This window comes from Schistocerca nitens, chromosome 9 (genome assembly GCF_023898315.1).
Source record: "Schistocerca nitens isolate TAMUIC-IGC-003100 chromosome 9, iqSchNite1.1, whole genome shotgun sequence".
Taxonomy (NCBI): domain Eukaryota; kingdom Metazoa; phylum Arthropoda; class Insecta; order Orthoptera; family Acrididae; genus Schistocerca; species Schistocerca nitens.
Genome location: NC_064622.1, coordinates 368,560,366 through 368,582,013, shown reverse-complemented (window position 1 = coordinate 368,582,013; position 21,648 = coordinate 368,560,366). Strand labels below are relative to the sequence as shown.

Sequence of the window (21,648 nt, the reverse complement as noted above, 5' to 3'; positions counted from 1 at the left end):
CATTAATCGTGTAACTGAGACAGGGACATAAGTACCAGTCCAGTATTCAGCTATTCAGGTGTGGGAAATCACCTAAAAAGGACATCCAGGCTAGCTGGCACACAGTCTGTCATGGTAGATCCACCTGGAAGATCTAATCCTGGGCTAGCATGCATCCCCCTGTGCCAAAAGTGGCGCACTAATGCGCACAGCTGTCTGGGTGGGTGACTTAGGTCCTTCTGTGTTCTGTCACTTTCTTCACACAATATTATATCTCCCATATCATTTTTTATTTCCTCTTTCCATTTGTATAATACTGCCTTCATTTCCCATGTGTAGTCCTTCTACATATTCCTTCCACCTTTCAGCTTGTCTTCCTTTGCTTATGAATGGCTTGCTCTCTGACAAGGGGAGGGTCTGACACATGGGTCATCAATTCTGATCAAGTTTTGCATGAATGTTCTGTATTGAAAATAAAGAGGAACATGTAGCTAGATGCTCCCTAGTTTAAAAAAAATTGAGGTTATAGATGATGATGGAAAATTGTTTTTTCAGTGCAATACATTGAATTATCATCCAAAAACAAACATTTTTCATTAACATAATATAGGTTCAAAGTTAATAATGTTTTTCTGTTTTCATGCCATAGCTAAAGACCTGTCATTCTATATGTCTAGCAGAGCAAGGTCAGTGGTTGCGCAGCTGAAGCATTAGATTACTAAGCCGAGTTCCATGTTTGATTCTTGGTCATAGCTTTTTTCCATACGATATTTTTTTAGTGTATCTGATAACATTCCGATAATTTGAATACATTTCATTGCCTCTTTTTTTTTAAAATAAAACATCGGGACGTGTGATTTATAATCATATAAGTGTATATAATGTACAGACAACTATTTTCACCACATGACATTACATGCTACAACAGGATGATGCTCAACTCATCTACACCGTGAAAGTGATGCCACTGAAATGTACCTCTCTTTCTCAACATTGTGATATTTATTTTTTCCAACAGGCAAAGAATTTTGTTGCACAACTTCAAAATCATGCAATATCACAGCGGATCAGAGTATTACAAGATAGGGAGATGCCATCAAAATTCATGCTGTGGTCCATAACCAGTTGTTCGCACCTGTCTTTTGAGATATGCTTTTATAAGCTTGGTACACTTACAAATTGATATTTGATAGATGTGTTTTTAGCAACATGATTCAGATAAGTTTTCTACACACATTGTACCAGAAAAAACTGTCAATGTGGCAAGAATTCCTTCATGTATTGCACTTGGTGAAAGAAATATTTGTGATTTGCCTGTTTCTATGACAATTCACCCTACTGATTGCAAGAACACTCTTGAATAAACCACCAGTTAGGATTACGCAATTATATATTTTAGGTGTATTTTTGTATTATGTATCATGATGAAAATACCTGTCAATACATTTTACATATTTATTTCATTATTAATCACACCTCCCAATGTTTTACTTCAAAAAAATGCAAAGAAAAGTATTCCGATGATCAGAATGTTGTCAGAGAGACTGGAAAAGCTATCGGATGGGTAGAAAGCCATGACCAAGATTGAACAAGGACCAGCAGTTTGGTAGTCTAATGCCTCAACTGCTCGACGACCGATATCGCTCTGCTAGACACGTAGAATGACAGGTACCCTAGCTACAGCATGAAAACACAAAAACGTTAATAACTTGAACATTATTAACTTTGGACACCACATCATATTAATAAAAAAATGTTTGTTTTTAGACAATCACTGGAAATACAGTTTCTGCCATCAACTTTTTCAAAAAGTAGGGAATGTCTAACAAAAAGCTGAGACATGTGTCTCTTTATTTTTAGTATAGATCCTCCTTGCAAAACTTGACCAAAATTGAGAGTTCTTAATGTTCACACAGCTGCTTCTCTTTTCTGTAAATTTCTCTCTTATTTCCTAATTGGTCGCCTCTTATCTTTCCCCAATCATGCATGATTCTGCAGCCTTGTATTTGTTCTTTATCCATTCCTGTTTTTCCATTTTGTATTTTCTGTCAATCTCATTTTTAAATATCTGTACTACCTTGAACCTACTTGATTTGATCTATTTTAATATTTTCTAATTTTACCAATTAAATTCAATACTTCCTCTGTTATCCAATGATTTCTGCTGTGCCTTGTGTTTTTACCTATTTAATGTCCTATTGCCTTCACTATTTCATCTGCCTAAGTTACTCATTTGTCTTCTACGGTATTCCTTTCCCGTTTCAGTCAAAAGATGCCTAATGTTCCCTCTGAAACTCTCAACAACCTCTAGTCCCCCCCCCCCCCCCAAATTTATCCATGGCCCAACTTCTTAATTTCCCAACATTTTATAATTTCTTCAGCTTCACTTTGCAGTTCATAACCTATGAATTATGGTCAGATTCCACATCTGCCCCTGGAAAAGTTCTTCAGTTAAGCATCTAGTTTCAAAATCTCTGTCTTACCATTATGTAATGAATCTGAAACCTTCCAGGGTCATCAGGCATCTTCCACATATACAACCTTCTCATGAGGTGCTATCCAAAATTTTCGGGACTGGTGCTACCATCTATTGAAAACCTTACCTTTGGACTAACAGTCACCATCACCATCGAAGTAGTTCCCATCCGCATGTACACACCGGTCCCAGCACTTCTGCCACTGGTCAAACGTTTTCTGGAAGTCCTGATCTTTGAGAGTGTTTATCACCTCCAGTGATACTTCTTGAATCCTCTCTAGAGTGTCAAACCTATGGCCTTTCAACTTGAGTTTCAGTTTCGGGAATAGCGCAAAGTTGCGAGGTGCCAAATCTGGCGAGTACAGTGGATAGGGTACAACCGCCATGTTGTTTTTTGCCAAAAAGGTCCTGGTGAGCAAGGACATGTGACAGGGCGCATTGTCGTGATGCAGCAGCCAGTTCCACTGACGCCAAAGTTCGGGCCGTCGTCACCACACGTTTTCACAGAGCCATCGCAAAATGTCACAGTAGTACGCGGACTTCACTGTTTAGTTGGGAGGGACAAATTCTTTGTGCACAATTCCCTTGGTATCAAAGAAAATGATGATCATGCTCTTCACTTTGCTCTTCACCTGTCTCGCTTTTTTGGGTCTTGGAGAGCCCGGGATCTTCCACTGGGACAATTACTGCTTTGTGTCTGGGTCATAAGTGTAAATCCAGTTGAATCATTGCAATGGTCTCCGTAGCACTTTTCCCAAGATCTGCACAGAATTTGATACACATGCGCCATTCTGTTCACAGATCCATCGTATTATCACCACACACCAAACACAGAGTATTACAGAAATCACTGTGGGCACGCAAAATGTCCTCCCAGCTGAATGCCACTCAGCGCACTGACTCATCAGATATGCAGCTCTCTCCACCTAGTGGTGCAAAGATCTACTACTCCTACTTTCCAGATGGCAGCAACAGTCCTGAAAATTTTGGATTCCACCTCGTAAATGATTTTTACACCAAGTGTTAGTAATAATTAAGTTATTCTCTATGCAAAATTCTACCAGGTGGCTTTCTCTTTCATTCCTTTCCCCCAGTTCATGTTCTCCTACTATTTTTCCTTCTTCCTTTGCCTACTATTGAATTCCAGTCACCCATCACAAATTTTTGTCTTCTCTTTCTGAATAATTTATTTTACCTCATAATACATTCTTTCAGTCTCTTCATAATTTGCTGAGCAAGTAGGCATATAAACTTGTAAGACTGTGGGTGTTGGCTTCATGTCTTCTTTCCCTTCACTAATGAATTAATTATGTTATTCATTATCAGACCTACTCCTTCAATATCCCTATTCGAATTTGTATTTTTGGTCCTGTACTCAACTGACCAAAAGTAATAATATGAGAAGGGAAGTTGCCACTCACCATACAACGGAGATGCTGAGTCGCAGATAGGTACAACAAAAAGACTCTCACAATTTTAGCTTTCAGCTGTTAAGGCCTTCGTCAACAATATACAGACAAACGCACACACCCACGCACTCATGCAAACACAACTCACACACTCGACTGCAGTCTCAGCAACTGCAGTTGAGGGTGTGAGTTGCATTTGCATGAGTGAGTGTCTGCGCGCACGCGTGTGCATGCGTGTGTGCGTGTGTATGTACTGTTGCCGAAAGATATTGTGAGGGTCTTTTTGTTGTGTCTATCTGTGACTCAGCATCTCTGCTTTATGGTGAGTGGCAACTATCCTTCTCATAATATTGTTACATTCAATCCTGGATTTTCCATTGTTTGACCAAAAGTAATGTTCTTCCTGCCATCGCACTTCGAAAATTGTCACTAAACCTAAGTTCAAGCTATCTATTTCCCTTTTTAAATTCTCTAACATACCTCCACAATTAAGGGATCTCTCACTTTATACTGCATTACTCCTGAGTAGTCCTGCCCAGAGATCTGAATGTGTAACTATTTTACCATGGAATATTTTATCCAAAAGAATGTCATCAGTATTAAGTCTTGCAGTAGAACTGCACGACCAGTCTTGCCGTAGAGCTGCATGACCTCAGGAAAAGCATTGGCTGTAGGTTCAAAGTGTTGCTCCTGCAAATACAGCAAAGGTCGGTTGCCCTTCTGCAGCAACCTCAAGTTAGACTGGCCTCTCCACACATACTTCTCTGTTCTGGTTGTATCTACAATACAGTTACCTGTTTTGTTCAGGTACACAAGCCATCCTGCTTCATGGGGGCATTGGTGTAGATTCGCAAGGCCACTGGTAAAGGCAGAGGGGGTTTGTAAATATAATCTTTGTACAATAAGGGCACAGAATACAGCGTTTACAGTAAGGAAATCAGAGGGTGGTTCCTTTGATTTGCATCAGACACCATACTGAAACTGAGTAAACACTATGGCTAGAAATAGACATCTTTTCGAAGTGGAAGTAATCTAACTGACTAAATGAAAAATATATCTAAAAACAAAGATGATGTGACTTACCAAATGAAAGTGCTGGCAGGTCGACAGACACACAAACAAACACACAAAATTCAAGCTTTCGCAACAAACTGTTGCCTCATCAGGAAAGAGGGAAGGAGAGGGAAAGACGAAAGGATGTGGGTTTTAAGGGAGAGGGTAAGGAGTCATTCCAATCCCGGGAGAAATTTTCATGAAGGGAAACGCTAACGAAACAAGGTTTGATACATATTTAGTTAAAAACTTATCACCTGAGCTTTTAAATTAATTACTATTCATATGTGGAAGTTGTAAACTGCCATTGCTTTTTAGCTTCAGATGATGATAAGCTACTTCTGTTTTGTAAACATTGGTCTTTTTCTTCACACACATAATAAAACTAAGAAAGTACAAAGTTGTATACTAGCACTGTTACATTGACGACATAACTGCCTGACTGATGAACCACAAACACACATGGAACTTCTACACAATGAAATAAACAACTTACACCAAAAACTTCAAATCGTACATAAACAGACAGACAGCACACTAAATTTTTTGGATCTCACCATATAAAAATCAAACAAAACCTAAGACTTTGTGATGTTCACAAAACCAATAACTGCAAGTACCACCATTCACAATCTATCAAGCCTCCTGGTGGCACACAAAGAAAGCAAGCTTCAGATTCATGCTCGACAGACTGAACTTAACACCCATAAGCAAACAGTTACACGCAGGTGCTAAACACAATAAAACAAATAGCAGAGGAAAATGTTTACAAGTCCCACACAGCATGTAAATTAAACCAACAAATTTGTAAACGGAAAAAGAATGAATGCACCATACACACACAAACCCTTACACAACATAATACACAAACAATGACCACATACAAGACACAACACAACATCACACACACAAAACAAAATGGCACATACTCACCTACAATAAAAAAAAATTGTCCACAGAATAGGCAACATATTGAAGAAACAGGAATTTCAAACAGAATACAGGACAGACAACACAACACACAAAAAACTTAGAACACAGCAGACAGCCACAAATAAATTCAACAGATCAGGAATATATCAACTCACATGCAACACTTGCCAATAGTATACATAGGACAAACATGCAGGCACTTTAAAACAAGATACTCAGAACACCTCAGAGCCCCAAAAAGTAACAGCACCCATAGCACGTTTGCTGACCACCTAATAGCCCATAACCACCATCCATTTACAATAGCAAAAAGACTTAAAAATACTAAAATCCATCCTAAGCCTATGCCACAACACTCTGTAAAGGCACCTCATTTAAAACATTAAAGGAACTTAGGCAACACAAAGAGCAGCTAAATGAGTTTACACGCACGCACACACGCACACATACACACAAAAGGGACAGAAAAAAGTAAACAAAATTAAAATTCTGCACCAGACTCACTCGGGAACAAATGATCGCCAATGGGGTTAGGACACACAACAACATCGTGTACATCAAACTGGAAAGGTAATTACAAAACCAAAAATATGCAAAGTATATTTAATATGTGCATGCAGTGTCCTCAGAATGAATAAGAAGAAGGACTAGTCACAACAAAATGTGAACAACATATAAGTACACAAAACATGTTTCCACATCAAAATGACCTTTTTTAGGCTAACTCAATGATAAAATTCATGTTTACATTGTTTGGTTTGCAGATGACAAGCTAGTCCTGCAAACATATATAATGTAAAATCAAGGTAAGAACAAAACAAACAAAAAAACTGTCTCTGGGCCTCATTTTGTTAGATCAGTTACAATCTAAAATCTGTTCACTTTTGCAGTTGTCCAATAAACAAAACACACTTATGGTGGCACAGAGGTGCTGAAACATGTTAGGGCAATAAGAAAAAACAGTGTTTTGCATAAAAGAACCTATATCCCATAATAAGGAACAAGTTTCTGATACGTTGCAGCAGAACAAAAAGACAAAAAAACTTACGCTGTTTTGTAATTTTTCTGCCAAGGATCACATTAAGTTTAAGTATTACATACTGTGACACAACATAAAGCAACTACTAAAAATCTGAAGTCTCTGTTAAATGGTGATAAATGTGTCTTCAACAGGCATTATGTACCAAAGCAAAACACATGAATGACAAGAATAACTTTTTCTTTTCTTGCTTACTTTTTACATTTACAGACTATAGTAACACAATGCATTGTGTGTAACTATGACTAGACAAAGGGATACAATGATAAGATATGTGTTAAGACATCAGGAAATCACTTCCATAGTACTAAAGGGAGGCATAGAAGACAAAACGGTATGGTAAGACAGAGAGTAAACGTATCCAACAAATAAATGATGAAGCTGGGTGAAAGGGCTACTCTGAGAAGACTGATGAATTTGGGTTCATTTAGTCACAGTGTGTTATAGATATACTGCTATAGACATGCTCCTGTAATTCCAGTGAGAGTGCTAAAATAATGACACTGTGCGTCATGAAAAAGAGTTATTTTTAAAATCTGAGAACAAACAAGTTACTATACCTCACATACATGTCACAAGATGAAAATTAAGTTAAAATTAAAGAAATTCATGTTCATACACAAACTGTGCATCTTTTGTGAACAGAGGGGAAATAATGACACTTGTTCACAATATACCCTCCACTTCACATCATCTGGTATTTCGCAGAGCATAAATGTAGATGTAATGTTTTATCCCAGATGCCTCTTTGGTCGTCAACAATTATGATTGTGGTTATCATACAGTTAAACGAAAGAAAAGGAAAAAAAAAAAAAACAGAAAGATATCAATACAAATAGTTCTAAAACCTAATCAATATGCTAGACATTCCAGTTATGTAAAGATCTTCAATACAGTTTAACATGGACTCCAAACAACATTCATACAAGAATGATGCCAGAAATGAAAGGAATAACAAGCAACAGAAAAAAATAATACAACTGACGGTGGACTGAACCTTACACACACACACACACACACACACACACACACATATCGTATACTAATTTCTAATGCTTCATTAAATATAATGTGATACATTAAAGGTTTTATTTATTATATTTTAGAAATTGAAGGATACACAGTTCCATTACTGTTCAGTGTCTTCTTAAACACTGAGCATAGTTTCTGCTGATTTTGTGGATTATATATTGTTTCAGATGACAAAATTATGTCATATTTCTGTCCTTCTTCCTTAACCAACTGTAAGAATGACTCCCAATCTCCACTGAAGAATCTGCACAAATTAAGTTTATTTTTCCATTCCTTGTGTGGGAAGTTTAACATGATATTTTGTATTGTTACTGAAGAAAGCACACTCTTATTCTGAAATTGTAATAAAAAAATGCAGAACAGTGAACAAATTACTCAAGGAAGTACAAACATAAATAAATGTAAACAATTGTTAAAATTATAACACTTGTTATTTGTTTCTACACTGGTCCAGTAATCAATCAATTTAAAATATTCAAATGGCTCTGAGCACTATGGGACTCAACTGCTGAGGTCATTAGTCCCCGAGAACTTAGAACTAGTTAAACCTAACTAACCTAAGGACATCACACACATCCATGCCCGAGGCAGGATTCGAACCTGCGACCGTAGCGGTCTCGCGGTTCCAGACTGCAGCGCCAGAACCGCGCGGCCACTTCGGCCGGCCCTTTAAAATATTGTTACAGCAATTTAAAACTCCAGAGACCCATCTTGCTCATTTCTTCTTTCCAGATACAGTATTAGTGTTTGTCAACTACTCAAGAACGTGGACAAAAAGGTTCAATTATTCTTACATGATGATGATGATGAGTCCCATACTTCTTTACAGAGCGTAGGGGAGCGATGCGGGAGAACTGCGCCACCTTACTAGGCAAGGTCCTAGTGGAGGTGGTTTGCCATTGCCTTCCTCTGACCGTAATGGGGATGAATGTTGATGATGAAGACGACACAATAACACCCAGTCATCTCGAGGGAGGAAAAATTCCTGACCCCGCCGGGAATCGAACCCGGGACCCCGTGCTCGGGAAGCGAGAACGCTACCGCGAGACCACGAGGGGCGGACTATTCTTACATAAGTTCCTGTTAATCTATCCCAGATATGACATAATATCCAACTTAACTTTGGCATTTGCAGAAACTACATTTATTCTGATATTACAAGAGAATGATTCCTGTAAATGTTTGGCTGCACAAGCCCTATCTGCTTATGTTAAGCAACAATCACTTAACTGATATTTTAAGCAATACAATAGTCACTAATATTTATTGATATATGACCATGGTAGTTTTTTGCACCAGATTATCAAATTAAAAATGCAAAGAATAAAAGGAGTTTTGTGCTGTTTGGTCATTTGAATGGCTACCTCGAAGGTTATTACACTTTCCATGAACTCTGGTGCCACCAAGACAAGCAATACATGACACTTATGTCACTCTTGATGGGGAGAGGAATAAACTTTGAGATTTGGACCGTTCAAATAGCCACAACAATAGCACATAAATACCTTCAATCTATGAGACAAACCATCAACAGAACATATAACTGTAACAGCAATGACAGTGAGGGAAAAGGATTCATTAAGTGTGCTATGCTTGATATTTTGAAACAATTTCAAGCAATGCAAATGTGAAGTATCGTTGAAAACCGTATACCATAAACAACACAAAAGAGAATGTACAGCATTTGTAACAAATTTTGGGCAATTTTGTAGGAGGAAAAGATGTCTTATCATATTTTTAGGATGGTCAAAATGTTTGTTAATGTGACACAAAATAAATTACCCCAGTTAATTAAAACTAGAACGGCTCTTTGCAAAAGTTGCTGGAATGTTCACTATTGACACTGATGTAGTGTTGTGTGCAACTTATCAAACTATAGGATATGCTTTTAGAAGCTGTATCCAAGGGCTGGCAGCAACAGCATTTTCATTTTTCTTCTGTAGCTTCCAGTTTGTGGGGTTTATAGGAGTGCATCTGACCCTTTAAACTGCCGCACAGAAACAAACTGCAGGAAGAAATAATGGTAAATATTGGAAGAGAGGGTAATTTTACTGTCTTTGCTGACTGTCCTCACTTCACCAAACACTTCATGGGCTCACACATGTACAGTGTGTGCCACTGCTCCATCTTTTTGAAAATATCTATACAAGCATTCACTGATCTGTGGCAGGCTCACGTTATGTGTTGGATTAAACCTTGATAGCTATTCTGTGTTTAGTCTCCCATGGTTATGGCGATTATGCTGTTATCCTCTCTCTCCGCGAGTGGCAGCAGCAGTGTGTATTGATATTTGCACCTTGTATTATCTTTGGCCTGGCACTTATAGTTTCCGGCTGTGCTGTGTGCAAGCAGTTGGTTGGTTGGCATGGAACAGCGAGGAAATCTCCGCGGCGCGTAGTTTGGCCAAAGCCGCTGGCAGCGTACACATATGGTCGGAGGGTGTGGAGCTGTTCCCGTTGCTAAGAGGTCCGTGGCTCACTGATCCAGGACACGAAAGTTGAGTTTTAACTTAATCTACCAGCAAGTTGAGACTGTTAACACTGTGTCGTTTGGATTTCGTTGTCGGCTGTTGGGACATTCCCGCAAACAACGTGTTTTCAAGTTGGCAAATTTTAGCCACCCTCCGATGGAGTTTAACTGTGCATGGTTATTTTGAATTGAAGTGCACCAGCGGAATCTTCTGCCTTATGGCCGTTAATGTTCCAGTAACCTGCCCTGGCCGTTGATGTAAATTCAGGCAGTGTATTTTCCTCATCGTGTTGTCACTGTCCAGCGAGTGAGTAGTTTGACAATACCTTGTACGTTGTTCCACTGAACTCCCTGTTGCGTGCTGGTTGGGTGGAGCAGAGGTTATCTTGTCGGTGGGTCCGTTAACTGCCTATTGGTTGGGTTGTCGTCAGATCAAGAATGGATGGGCCGACTGCTTGTCTCACCTAAGCGAGCATTAGTGTTTGAATTCAAGGCCGACCCTCAGAAACTTCTGAGTGCCGTTGGGTGTACTGCCTTTTCTTATTTGTTCTTGTTGCTTGTATTTGTATGGCTTCTAGCCGATTTTTAAATTAAGGTTGTTTTGCCCTTAAGGCATAAGATTGTTTGGCCTTCAGCCTAATTGAAAGAACTGATTTACGATAAGGCCTTCTGCCTTTTAAATTTCTTAGTTTGGTTTGAGTCTTAAGTTATTGGCTTTCAGCCAATTTTAAATTAAAGTGGTCTTGCCCTTAAGGCATGAGACTGTATGGCGCATTCAGCCGGTAAATTTTTTTTTGTTGTTTTTTTTTTTCTTGGCTCTTGTAATGTTTGGTCAAATAAATAAAGTTTTATGTTCGAGTGTAACTGACAGCCGCTTATTTTGTCCCCTTTCCACAATTTAAACTGCCTGTCCTGTCTTGCGGGTTTCAGGGTGTCTCATTCATCTTCAGTCAGCTGATCCTTGACTGGATCAAAGCAGATTCTGAACATACCACTAGTATTAATAGTTTGGTGAAACAATCAGAAACACTATACACTACACTATACTACATCTTCATTCAGAAACTAATAGCAGGAATGAACTGGCACAAGCTGGTATGAAAGTTTTAATACTTCGTCAACAGAAAACTTCCAAGGATGAAGACACAGGTTCTTTTCAGTATTGTTCTAATGTGATAATCTTTTAATTCCAATAGGCATAGCTAATCAATATTATGATTTCCGTGGGATTTTCTGCAGGCTGTATTTCATCTAACCAATGTTTCGTGATGTCAGATCTGTTTTAGCTACACCTTTTGTTCAATTCTGGTTTTTACCGTTTTGCCACTAAGTTTTCCTTGCAGATTTTCATGGAGGTTTTTACCAATGCTCTTCCACCCTTAAACTCTTGCGGTATACCATGAATACAATAACTTGGTGAATGAACAAATAAAATAATGTTATGATTGCAGTGGCGGGGAACAGTGTTATCAGGGTGCAGCCAGCCACACTTAACAAGGCTCTGCATGTACCTACAAAATGGCCGATGTCTACAGCAAGCATGTGGCACGAAAGACAGAACTACGACTGGCTGGCTGCTGGCCCCTACAACTTGAAGCATCACAATGTCATTTAAAAAGTTATTATAATAAAAATACAACACTTCAACATTACTTCCACAGTTTGAACTTAACAATGAGCACACACTGTTTTATCAGCAACACCATTTTTTGTCCATTTCAACACATCACTAACACATCTGCAGCTATGATTCGAACAGCCTGTAGCTGTCACGTCTACATATGCACCCCTCTCACTCGCTGATGTGCCAAATGCTGCTCCCGCAACTAGTTGGGTCCATCGCACTTTCTAATCATTCGTCACTGTTTCTAATATTCACATGAAATGCCAGAACAATTTTTGGACCAGTTTTACTTTTGTCATCCTGTAACAGTGAAACAAAATGAAGACAGACACAGCATACTCACATAATCTTGAAAGTGAACTCTGGCTCCTTTCTGCAATGCAAAAATGCCCAGTATACCATGTCCACATCCGAGATCCAGAACATCTTTCCCATCAAAATCAATTTTTGCATATTTTATTTCATTCTCAAGGTATCTGACTAAATCAAATGTACATTCCCATACCTTCAGCCCACCTAAAACACAAATAACAAAGCAAGCAATATAGACATTGTAAAATTAAGCATTTGCAGCTGGAGATAAGAGCACGTCAGCTACTAAAGAGAGTCATATTTTCTGAATTTTGACTGCATCCTAAAATATATACATTGATTGATCTACTTTCTCACTGGCTTCCTACCAGGAAGTTTCAAATCTGCACACTCTCCACTGCAGAGTGAAAATTCATTCTGGAAACAATGCCCTAAGCTGTGGCTAAGTCACTTCTATACAGTATCCTTTTATCCAGGAGTGCTTGACTCACAAGGTATGGGGATAAAACCATTAAGTTTATAAGGTAGGAGAAGAGGTACTGAGGGAGTTAAACTGTGGGGACAGGTCATAAGTTGTGTTTGGATAGGTTAGTTGCTACAGCATTTACCCACAAAAGGCAAAGGTCCCAGGTTCTAGCCCATGACCGACACAGCCAGGAAGTTTCCACTCAGTGCGCAATCCATTGCAGAGTGAAAATTATACTTCAAATTTCCTTTATTTGATGTTGTCTTTAGTACTAAGGAGAAAACCCATTAACATTCACACTAACATGCGGTCGCACATCCACACTATTTTGTCAGTATTGGTGATGTATTTTTCTCAACAGAAATTGAAAAGCATAAAATATTTATTCACCTGTAATTCTGTGGCTGCTAACTAGAAAGTGTGAATCTTCTGTCAGTTACTACATCAGATGACAAACTGGTGACTGTCTCTTCATTACAGAAAATCATATGAAATGAAATATCCATGAAAGATCACAGCTCATACTAAAACTGGTCAAAAGTACACTTTCTTTTTCAAATACAGATGTGCCAAAAGTGCACAACATATAAAACAGAATCAAGTTGACAGAGGAATTCATTGAAGTAGAAAATTAATAATATGTAGGATGACCAAGTCATTACTGATGAATTAGACCAGAACAGAGAAACATTCGTTGACTATCCATGTAAATACTAAGAGGAAAAATAGGTGAGATACATATTTCGCATCATAAGTTAAGCAGTAAATGGAAATCTGGGAATCCAATAAGAAAATATACCTTGGAGAAAAAAGTTTACTTGTAACCAAATGAAGGGTACAGTTATACACCATACTGGTGAAAACAACAAAACCAAACAATGTATTGCAGACAAAGCAAGAACTAAAAATGTCTGTACAAAAAGCCAAGCTAAAAATAATTGCAATAATCTTTAGAAGTAACAAAAGTCCCATAACAGTGGTGCATGCAATTAGTACAGATGTGAGCCAGTTTTACTTACAGTCATGTTGTTTGTGCTTTGCAGAGCAAAATGATATCCATAAACAATTGTCTTACTCTCCTAACACAATTTTAGGAATTTTTATTATGGTCAAAATTTAGAACAAGGTATGTAGTTGTAGGAGATTTTTTACTGCACTTGCTTATTCACTTGTTGAGGAAATCTTTGCTTCTTGCAAAAATATTCTGTCTGTGATTATGATGTATTTGTAATAGCTGAACTAGTGAAATGACACCATATGTTTTACAAAGCTGTTGAGATACATATGGCTTGAAGTTCAGGTCCATGCCACTGCCAAGCTGACAACACTACTGACATGCTGTACGATAAATGGATAGAATTCGTGAACACTGACGCTGACTATAGCTATGATCAAACACATGAGGAAGAATAAATCTTTGGAACCACACAGTAAAATTTTATTGCACAATTATTTGCATTTTTCGTTGACGATTATCTTCCCGATGAATAAATATTCTCATTAATAACAACCTTACCATGAAGAATGGAGAACCGCAACTGCTCTTTTTCTTCATTGTGCAGATTATATGTATTTTATTTGTCCTCATGACTTGGAGGCAATGCAGTACTTCACAAATCATTGGAATTATATACATCCCAACATAGAGATTACACTGAAGATTCAGAAGTGAGGAAACCTGACTTCCTTAGACATTATGGTATAAACTGTATGGACACTTGTAAAAAATATAGTTTGGGAGGGGTAGTGGTGTGAGAACCTGGAATGGAGGGGGAGGGGCTGTTATTTCATAGGCTGGGGTGTTCTGATGATGTTTTAATGCAGTGAGCATATGGAGAAAAGTGGTATTGGTTGCATTAATTGATGAATATATTGAAGAGGGGTCCACAATTGTTTCATTTATTGTCATCTTAGAGGGATTTAGGGACTAGCAGTTTCAGCATTTGTCAAAGACTTTTAATGTTGCGTGCCTCACACTGCCACAGACTTCAGCATTTAATTGTAAATCATTGGTCTGAGTTTAAAAATTTACTGATGGAGACTTGCACAAGTAAAATAAAAGAGTATTGGAGAGGGGGGGGGCAGTTAAATCAGTGATAGGGAGGGAGACAATTCACTCTTCTACACTGTAGTCACATTTACATGAGTACATTTGGGTAAGTACTGCTGGAGGAAGAGTTTGACAGATATTTTTTGCATTATAGAGTTTGTTAAAGGTTATTGGCAGATGTATAAGCCAAAGGTTGTAAGTCAAATTATTTACGGGGGTGGGGAGTTTAATTTGGTTCACGTAATTTGGTTAGGGTTAATTCTGGGTTTCGGTATTGGGTTAATTCTGGGTTTCGGTATTGGGGACATTATGTAGGTGTTGTTTCTGTGGGGCGTTGCAAAAATTTTGTTTGGATTGTGGTTTCCTTCTGTTTGAAAGGTATAAATGATTTAATTATTCTTGTTTATATTTTTGTTTGGGTATCATGTTGAAAACAGGTTAGTTGGTGAGTGGGTGGTGGTTTAGGGAGAATAGGGTTTGGGATAAATGTGTGACATTAACGGTTTTCATTTTGTTTTATATGTATGTGTGTATGTGTGTGTGTCTGCGTGTGTGGGATGTGGCAGATAACTTTGGTTGGTAAGTATGTTCTCATGTTTTTACAGCAGTATGTATGGTGTGTGTATTTAGGTGCATAATATTGTTTTAATTGTATATTAAAATTGATGTTAACATTTTTTTAATGAATTTTTGGATTGTGTCACTAGTTGACAGTAATAATGATTGACTGTGATTGGTGGATATTGTGGACTTTGTTTTAACAAATTCAGCCAGATTAAGTTTTCAGTAATAGATGGATGAGGAAATTTTGGTTTCTTGCTACCACATAATTTATTTAAGCTATATATGACAAGCAAATTTCTGAACCCAGCTTTTGGAGCTATCAGCAGGTTCATGGATTTCGTCTGAGCTATATACATCAAGTAAAATCCCAATATAAGCTTTTGGAGCAACGTGTGGTTTTATGGAGTTCATTTGAGCCATATGGGTCAACTGAAATTTCCAATACCAGTTTTTTGGAGATTTATTCATGCGTTGGTATTATAGAGTTCACTTTTTCTATTTGCATTTATTTGTATATTACTGCTTTGTGGACTTTGCTTGCTGGATTTTTGCCTAAGTTTTTGTTTTGATATGCCTTCAGTATTATCAACCTCATACATTTTGTTTGTCTGAGCCCAAAACCCCCTAATTCCTATGGTTGTCCTAGTTTCAAGTTCTTTTTCAAATGAAATATATTGTGTGCAACTTTGGCTGTTGATGTCTTTGATGTGTGATGTGGTCACCACAAGGGCACCATCTTGATGATGTGATGGTCAAAACTGACAGCCAGTATTGGATGTTTCGATATTTCTGACGACCCAGGAGAGGGAACAACCATAGGAGTTGTCAGACACTGGAATAAAGAACACAAATTATAGTGTATTTTGGGCATAGTGGGTACACAGATTGAAACAATCAGCATAAAACAGGAAATTATGAAGGATGGCATCACACCACTCAAATGACAAATAACTTAAAACCAAGGGTGAAAAGTAAAAATGACAGCCTGGACTCCACATATAAAGGCAAAATTGGTGTGCATACATGCATGTATTAAATGTTCACTCTGTCACCAAATTATACACCAAGGCTCAAACACAGCCAAGTAACTTAATATTTCTCAAAATATAAAAAATAACTGCTAGCACAAGCATGCACTTCCACAGAGTTGGAAGTCTGGTCCCTTCCATATCAGCACCATTAAAGACACATCTTAACCATTAGCAGATTAGCAATTTTCCACATTGGACAGACACTATAAACACAGCATTCTCATTTGGACACACCTGGCTTTTAATACAGAAAAAAGTAATGAAACAGAAGATGAAGAAAGGCTAATTGTACCTGTTCTGGCAATAACTCTCATCACTGACTTTCACAGACGAATAACGCAGCTGGGATGTCTATTGAAGAAATACCAGGGGCTCAATTCTTTACCTGTTCTTTAACTCCCAACCATCTTCCTACATATAAGCAGAACGTCTTCCACTGAAATAGCTGCTTCTGTGGTAATAGAGAGTAAAAATTCATGAATGCCATATATGACATGTTATTTGTGGTGTCTCAGTTTTATTAGCAAATGTGATGAAAAATTAATTTGCTAGATCTCAGTAGTATCCAATGACCACAATATTTTGGCAGTCTGAGTGGGGATACTTCCAGCTATTTCTTCCCCTTACCCACAGTTCCCTCACTGATTGGTATGCTACCACTCGGAAGGGATGGTTCCAGGGCGAAGGGTCTTGTGCCCTAACCTCACCAAAAAGATGATGTGCAACTCCAATACAGCCTGCAGCCTCTATGCAGTGCTACACTTGCAAGTTTCTCAAACCTCACATCAGATATTACGTCAACACACTAATCCTGTGGTCTACAGGCGAGAATAAAGCCAGCATTCAATAACCTTGTGTGGACTGTCATTTGACACTGTCTATTGTGATCATTCAATGAACGTATGCTCCAATATCACAAATTTCACACAAAATGAAGAAGTCTGTATCCTAAACACTGAGCACCTAAAAAGTATCTTCCCAATTTTATCATCTGCTATCAATCTATCCTTCCAAGTGCATGCTCAGTAGCCAATTGCTAAAATTTTCAATCATTCTTTGCAAAGCAGTTATTGCAAAGAGTGTTCATAACGAGAAATGAGAAATGGTAAAGACAAGTGACTGCACCTGAGCATCAAAATAATGTCACTGACTGAGAATGATTCCATCAATAAATGCATGCTCAGTAGCTAATTGCTAAAATTTTCAATCATTCTTTGCAAAGCAGTTATTGCAAAGAGTGTTCATAACGAGAAATGAGAAATGGTAAAGACAAGTGACTGCACCTGAGCATCAAAATAATGTCACTGACTGAGAATGATTCCATCAATAAATATAAATCCACTCTGTTGAGACCACATAGTAGGTACTCATGACAGCAGAACATAAATTTCCACTTTGTATTCATAGAACAGGTGGTAACACTATAATGGTTCAAATGTTTAATAGTTGCAAAGAAGATTTCTGCTAACACTACTGCTTATGCCACCAATAATCAGCATCCTGCTGTCACCAAGCATTCACACAGAAATAGTGGAAATTTGTGTCAAATTAAATAAAGCTTAAAGTTGTTCCACCATGAGAAAGACTGGATCTGCATCAACATGAAACTCTAATTGGTCTGAACGAAATTCAGCACAACATGCTGCAGCACTGTAAAATATCAGAAGTACACTATGTGACCAAAAGTATCCAGACAGTTGGATGAAACTTACAAGTTCATCATGCCCTCAATCGGTAATGCAAGAATTCAGTATTGTGTTGGCCCACCCTTAGCCTTGATGACAGCTTCCACTCTCATAGGCATATGTTCAATCAGGTGCTTGAAGGTTTCTTGGGGAATGGCAGCCCATTCTTCATGGAGAGCTGCACTGAGGAGAGCTATCGATGTCAGTTGGTGAGGCCTGGCACGAAGTCGGCGTTCCAAAACATTCCAAAGGTGTTCTATAGGATTCAGGTCAGGGCTCTGCACAGGCCAGTCCATTACAGAGATGTTATTGTCGTGTAACCATTCCACCACAGGCCATGCAGTATGAACAGGTGATCGATTGTGTTGAAAGATGGAATTGCCATCCCCAAATCGCTCTTCAACAATGGGAAACAAGAAGGTGCTTAAAACATCAATGTAGGCCTGTGCTGTGATAGTGCCATACAAAACAACATGTGGTGCAAGACCCCTCCATGAAAAACATGACCACACCATAACACCACCGCCTCCGAATTTTACTAGTGGCACTACATGCACTGGCAAATGAAGGTTCATCAGGCATTCATGATACTCATACCCCGCCATCTCATCGCCACATTGTCTACCATGATTCATCACTCCACACAACATTTTTCCACTGTTCAAATGTCCAATGTTCATGCTTCTTACACGAAGTGAGGTGTCATTTGGCCTTTACCGCTTGACCATGAAATCCAAGTTTTGTCAGCTCACGCCTGTCACAATACTTGCAGTTGATCCTGATGCAGTTCGGAATTCCTGTGTGACGGTCTGGATAGATGTCTGCCTATTACACATTATGACCCTCTTCAACTGCTGGTGGTCCTGTCAGTCAACAGATAAGGTCGGCCTGTACGCTTTTGTGCTGCAAGTGTCCCTTCATGTTTCCACTTCACTATCGCATCAGAAACAGTGGACCTAGGGATGTTTAGGAGTGTTGAAATCTTGCATACAGACGTATGACACAAGTGACACCCTATAACCTAAACACGTTCGAAGTCCGTGAGTTCCGCAGAGCGCCCCATTCTGCTATCTCATGATGTCTAATGACTACTGAGGTTGCTGATATGGAGTGCCTGGCAGTAGGTGGCAGCACAATGCATCTAATATGAAAAACATATGTTTCTGGGGGTGTCTTGATACTTTTGATCACATAGTGTATCTTGCAAGCCAAGGAAACAGTGAATCCTATTGTCGAGTTGGCAGAAGATTATCGCTTACTGCTGGCAGCATTTTTGCCAGCTTTAAACTGCAGAGGAAAAATGGCTGAAAGCAAAACAATAATATTCTATAAAGCTGTGCCAACACTAACACATTGCCCTAGAGACATTTACAAAATCTTGTTGGGTGATTGGTTGAGGAAGGCATGCAAAGCAGCCGTATCCAGCTCCCCTGCAACTCTCTGAGATCCTCTTACATCACCTTGACTATAGTCCACTTTCTTAATAGGCCTACTTTTGATGAGTTGTATATTGCATAACAATATCTCTCTGCAAAGATGGCCGAGTGTGGAGAGGATAGATAATGCTTACACGGGCTACAGCACGATGTAATTAGAAAAAACTTTCGAATACTGTCTGACGTGTTCCAAATGGGAAACAGATGGCTCATTTCTACTGACACAAAATAGTCAAAAGAACATGCAATAGACATGAGCACTGCAATCTGTGAGATTGGTTGCACCATTGTTTCCTATTGCAAACCTTAGGCCTACCAGAGATATGGGCAAACAAGTAGAATGAATAGCAGTATACTCAGTAGCCAAATTATCAATTTTGACTCCACAAGTTCTAAGAAGCATCTTACTATACTTGAATGAGAGAAATACTATTTCAACTAATTCCAAATATTATGATGTGACATATGATAGTAATCTACATTAGGTCTTCATATGAGAGGTGTAACCTGTAAGGAAACCAAGTCCTATTCCATGTAATGAGGCTTCTGAAGGGGAGTGGTCAGCATGACGGACTGCCGTCCTAAGGCATCCGGGTTCAATTCCTGGCTGGCTGGGGATTTTCTCCGCTCAGGGACTGGGTGTTGTGCTGTCTTCATCATCATTTCATCCCCATCCAGTGCGCAGGTCGCCCAATGTGGCAATGAATGTACTAAGACCTGCACCAAGGCAACCGGACCTGCCTCATAAGGGGCCTCCTGCCCAATGACGCCAAACGCTCATTTCCATTGATAAGTTATCTGGTGGAAATTGTTTAAATATTATCAAAAAGGCATTAGGCAATAGGCACTGATCGAATGAGACAGCATAGCTGTTGAGGCACTGACATCATATTCAAAATGATGAAGTTTGCTCCACCCATCCATCCAGATTTAGTTTTTATAAAATATTTCAAGCAAATGCCAGAATGATTCGTTCTACAAGACACCTGTCCTTTTCTCATAAAACATGGGGTCTACTTATATATTTTGTGTGTATGTGTATAAGAGATATTTCGTTTCATTGTATTATGATGACAAATTCTACATCACTGTGAGATGATCGCTAGATGAATAAATAAATAAGTGGAGATCACAGAAAGAAATGTAAGAGGCTTACTGATTCTTGATTAGGCCTCATATGTATTCTTCTGTTTCTGTGTGGTTCACATCTGATTTCAGGCATTAAGTGTGTAACACAGATACAATAAGATTATTCCAGAAAAATAAAACAGCTGTAAAATGAATAGGTAAGAAAAGACTGTCACTCATAATGAATAGTATTAGACCCAGAAACATTCAATTTGATTTAACAACATGCATTTATTCTTTAGAAAATACAATTACGTTAAAGAAAACGGTGCATTCACTATAAGAAAACGTAAATATTCAAAGAATATAACTACAGATGAAGTTAACTAAAGCAGAAAATTTCTCACGCACCTTCATACTTGGATGGTACTAAGTCCGTATGTTGTTGTTCTGCATTCAAAACGTCAGAGTCTAATGTTAATTCTTGGAGGGCAGAAGTAGGGTTTATATAACATATATTGGCATCTGTTATGGATGAAACTGATGAACTTTTGATGCTGACATCCAGAACGTCTGCTTCGAATTTCACTTCCTCTGCTGGCGCCCAATTTAGCACATTGGCGATTACACCACGCGGTGATCTGTCGGGGCCCACATCGTCTGTTTTTGAAAACCCAAAAGCAAACATCGTATCTCACAAATATGCTGGATAAATTTTCTTGCATATAATATAGGTATGATCTTCGTAAACACTTCACTAACCCAAAGAAAATGTTTTTACTGTAAATGAATTCTACGGAATCACGTAGCCCAGAGCATTTGTAAACAGTGAAAGTTCTATTTGCAAACACATTTGAAATCAAAATAAGCGCTCTTCCCACCAAAGACATCTACATGGCAAAGTTGAAAGTCCCCACATCCTTCCCCAGCCGTAAGAGCTCAAATTTCGCCAGCATTCGCTCCCATATTCATCATCTTTAACTGTGATATCTGCATTACAGATGACCTTTGAGCTACGCGCT

At 38.6% G+C, this 21,648-nt stretch overlaps 1 protein-coding gene across 1 annotated transcript in view; it reads right to left on the bottom strand.

The window, feature by feature from the left end:
• LOC126203863 (histidine protein methyltransferase 1 homolog) overlaps window positions 1–21,626 on the bottom strand; it is a 59,408-nt gene extending 37,782 nt beyond the window's left edge. The window contains exons 1-3 of the mRNA XM_049938239.1: window positions 21,038–21,626; window positions 12,358–12,530; window positions 8,010–8,254 (exon numbers count right to left, since the gene is read on the bottom strand). Of these exons, the coding sequence (XP_049794196.1) occupies window positions 8,010–8,254; window positions 12,358–12,530; window positions 21,038–21,314 (695 nt within the window). The 5' untranslated portion in view covers window positions 21,315–21,626. The remainder of the gene's footprint in view (window positions 1–8,009; window positions 8,255–12,357; window positions 12,531–21,037) is intronic.
• Window positions 21,627–21,648: the final 22 nt, after the last annotated feature.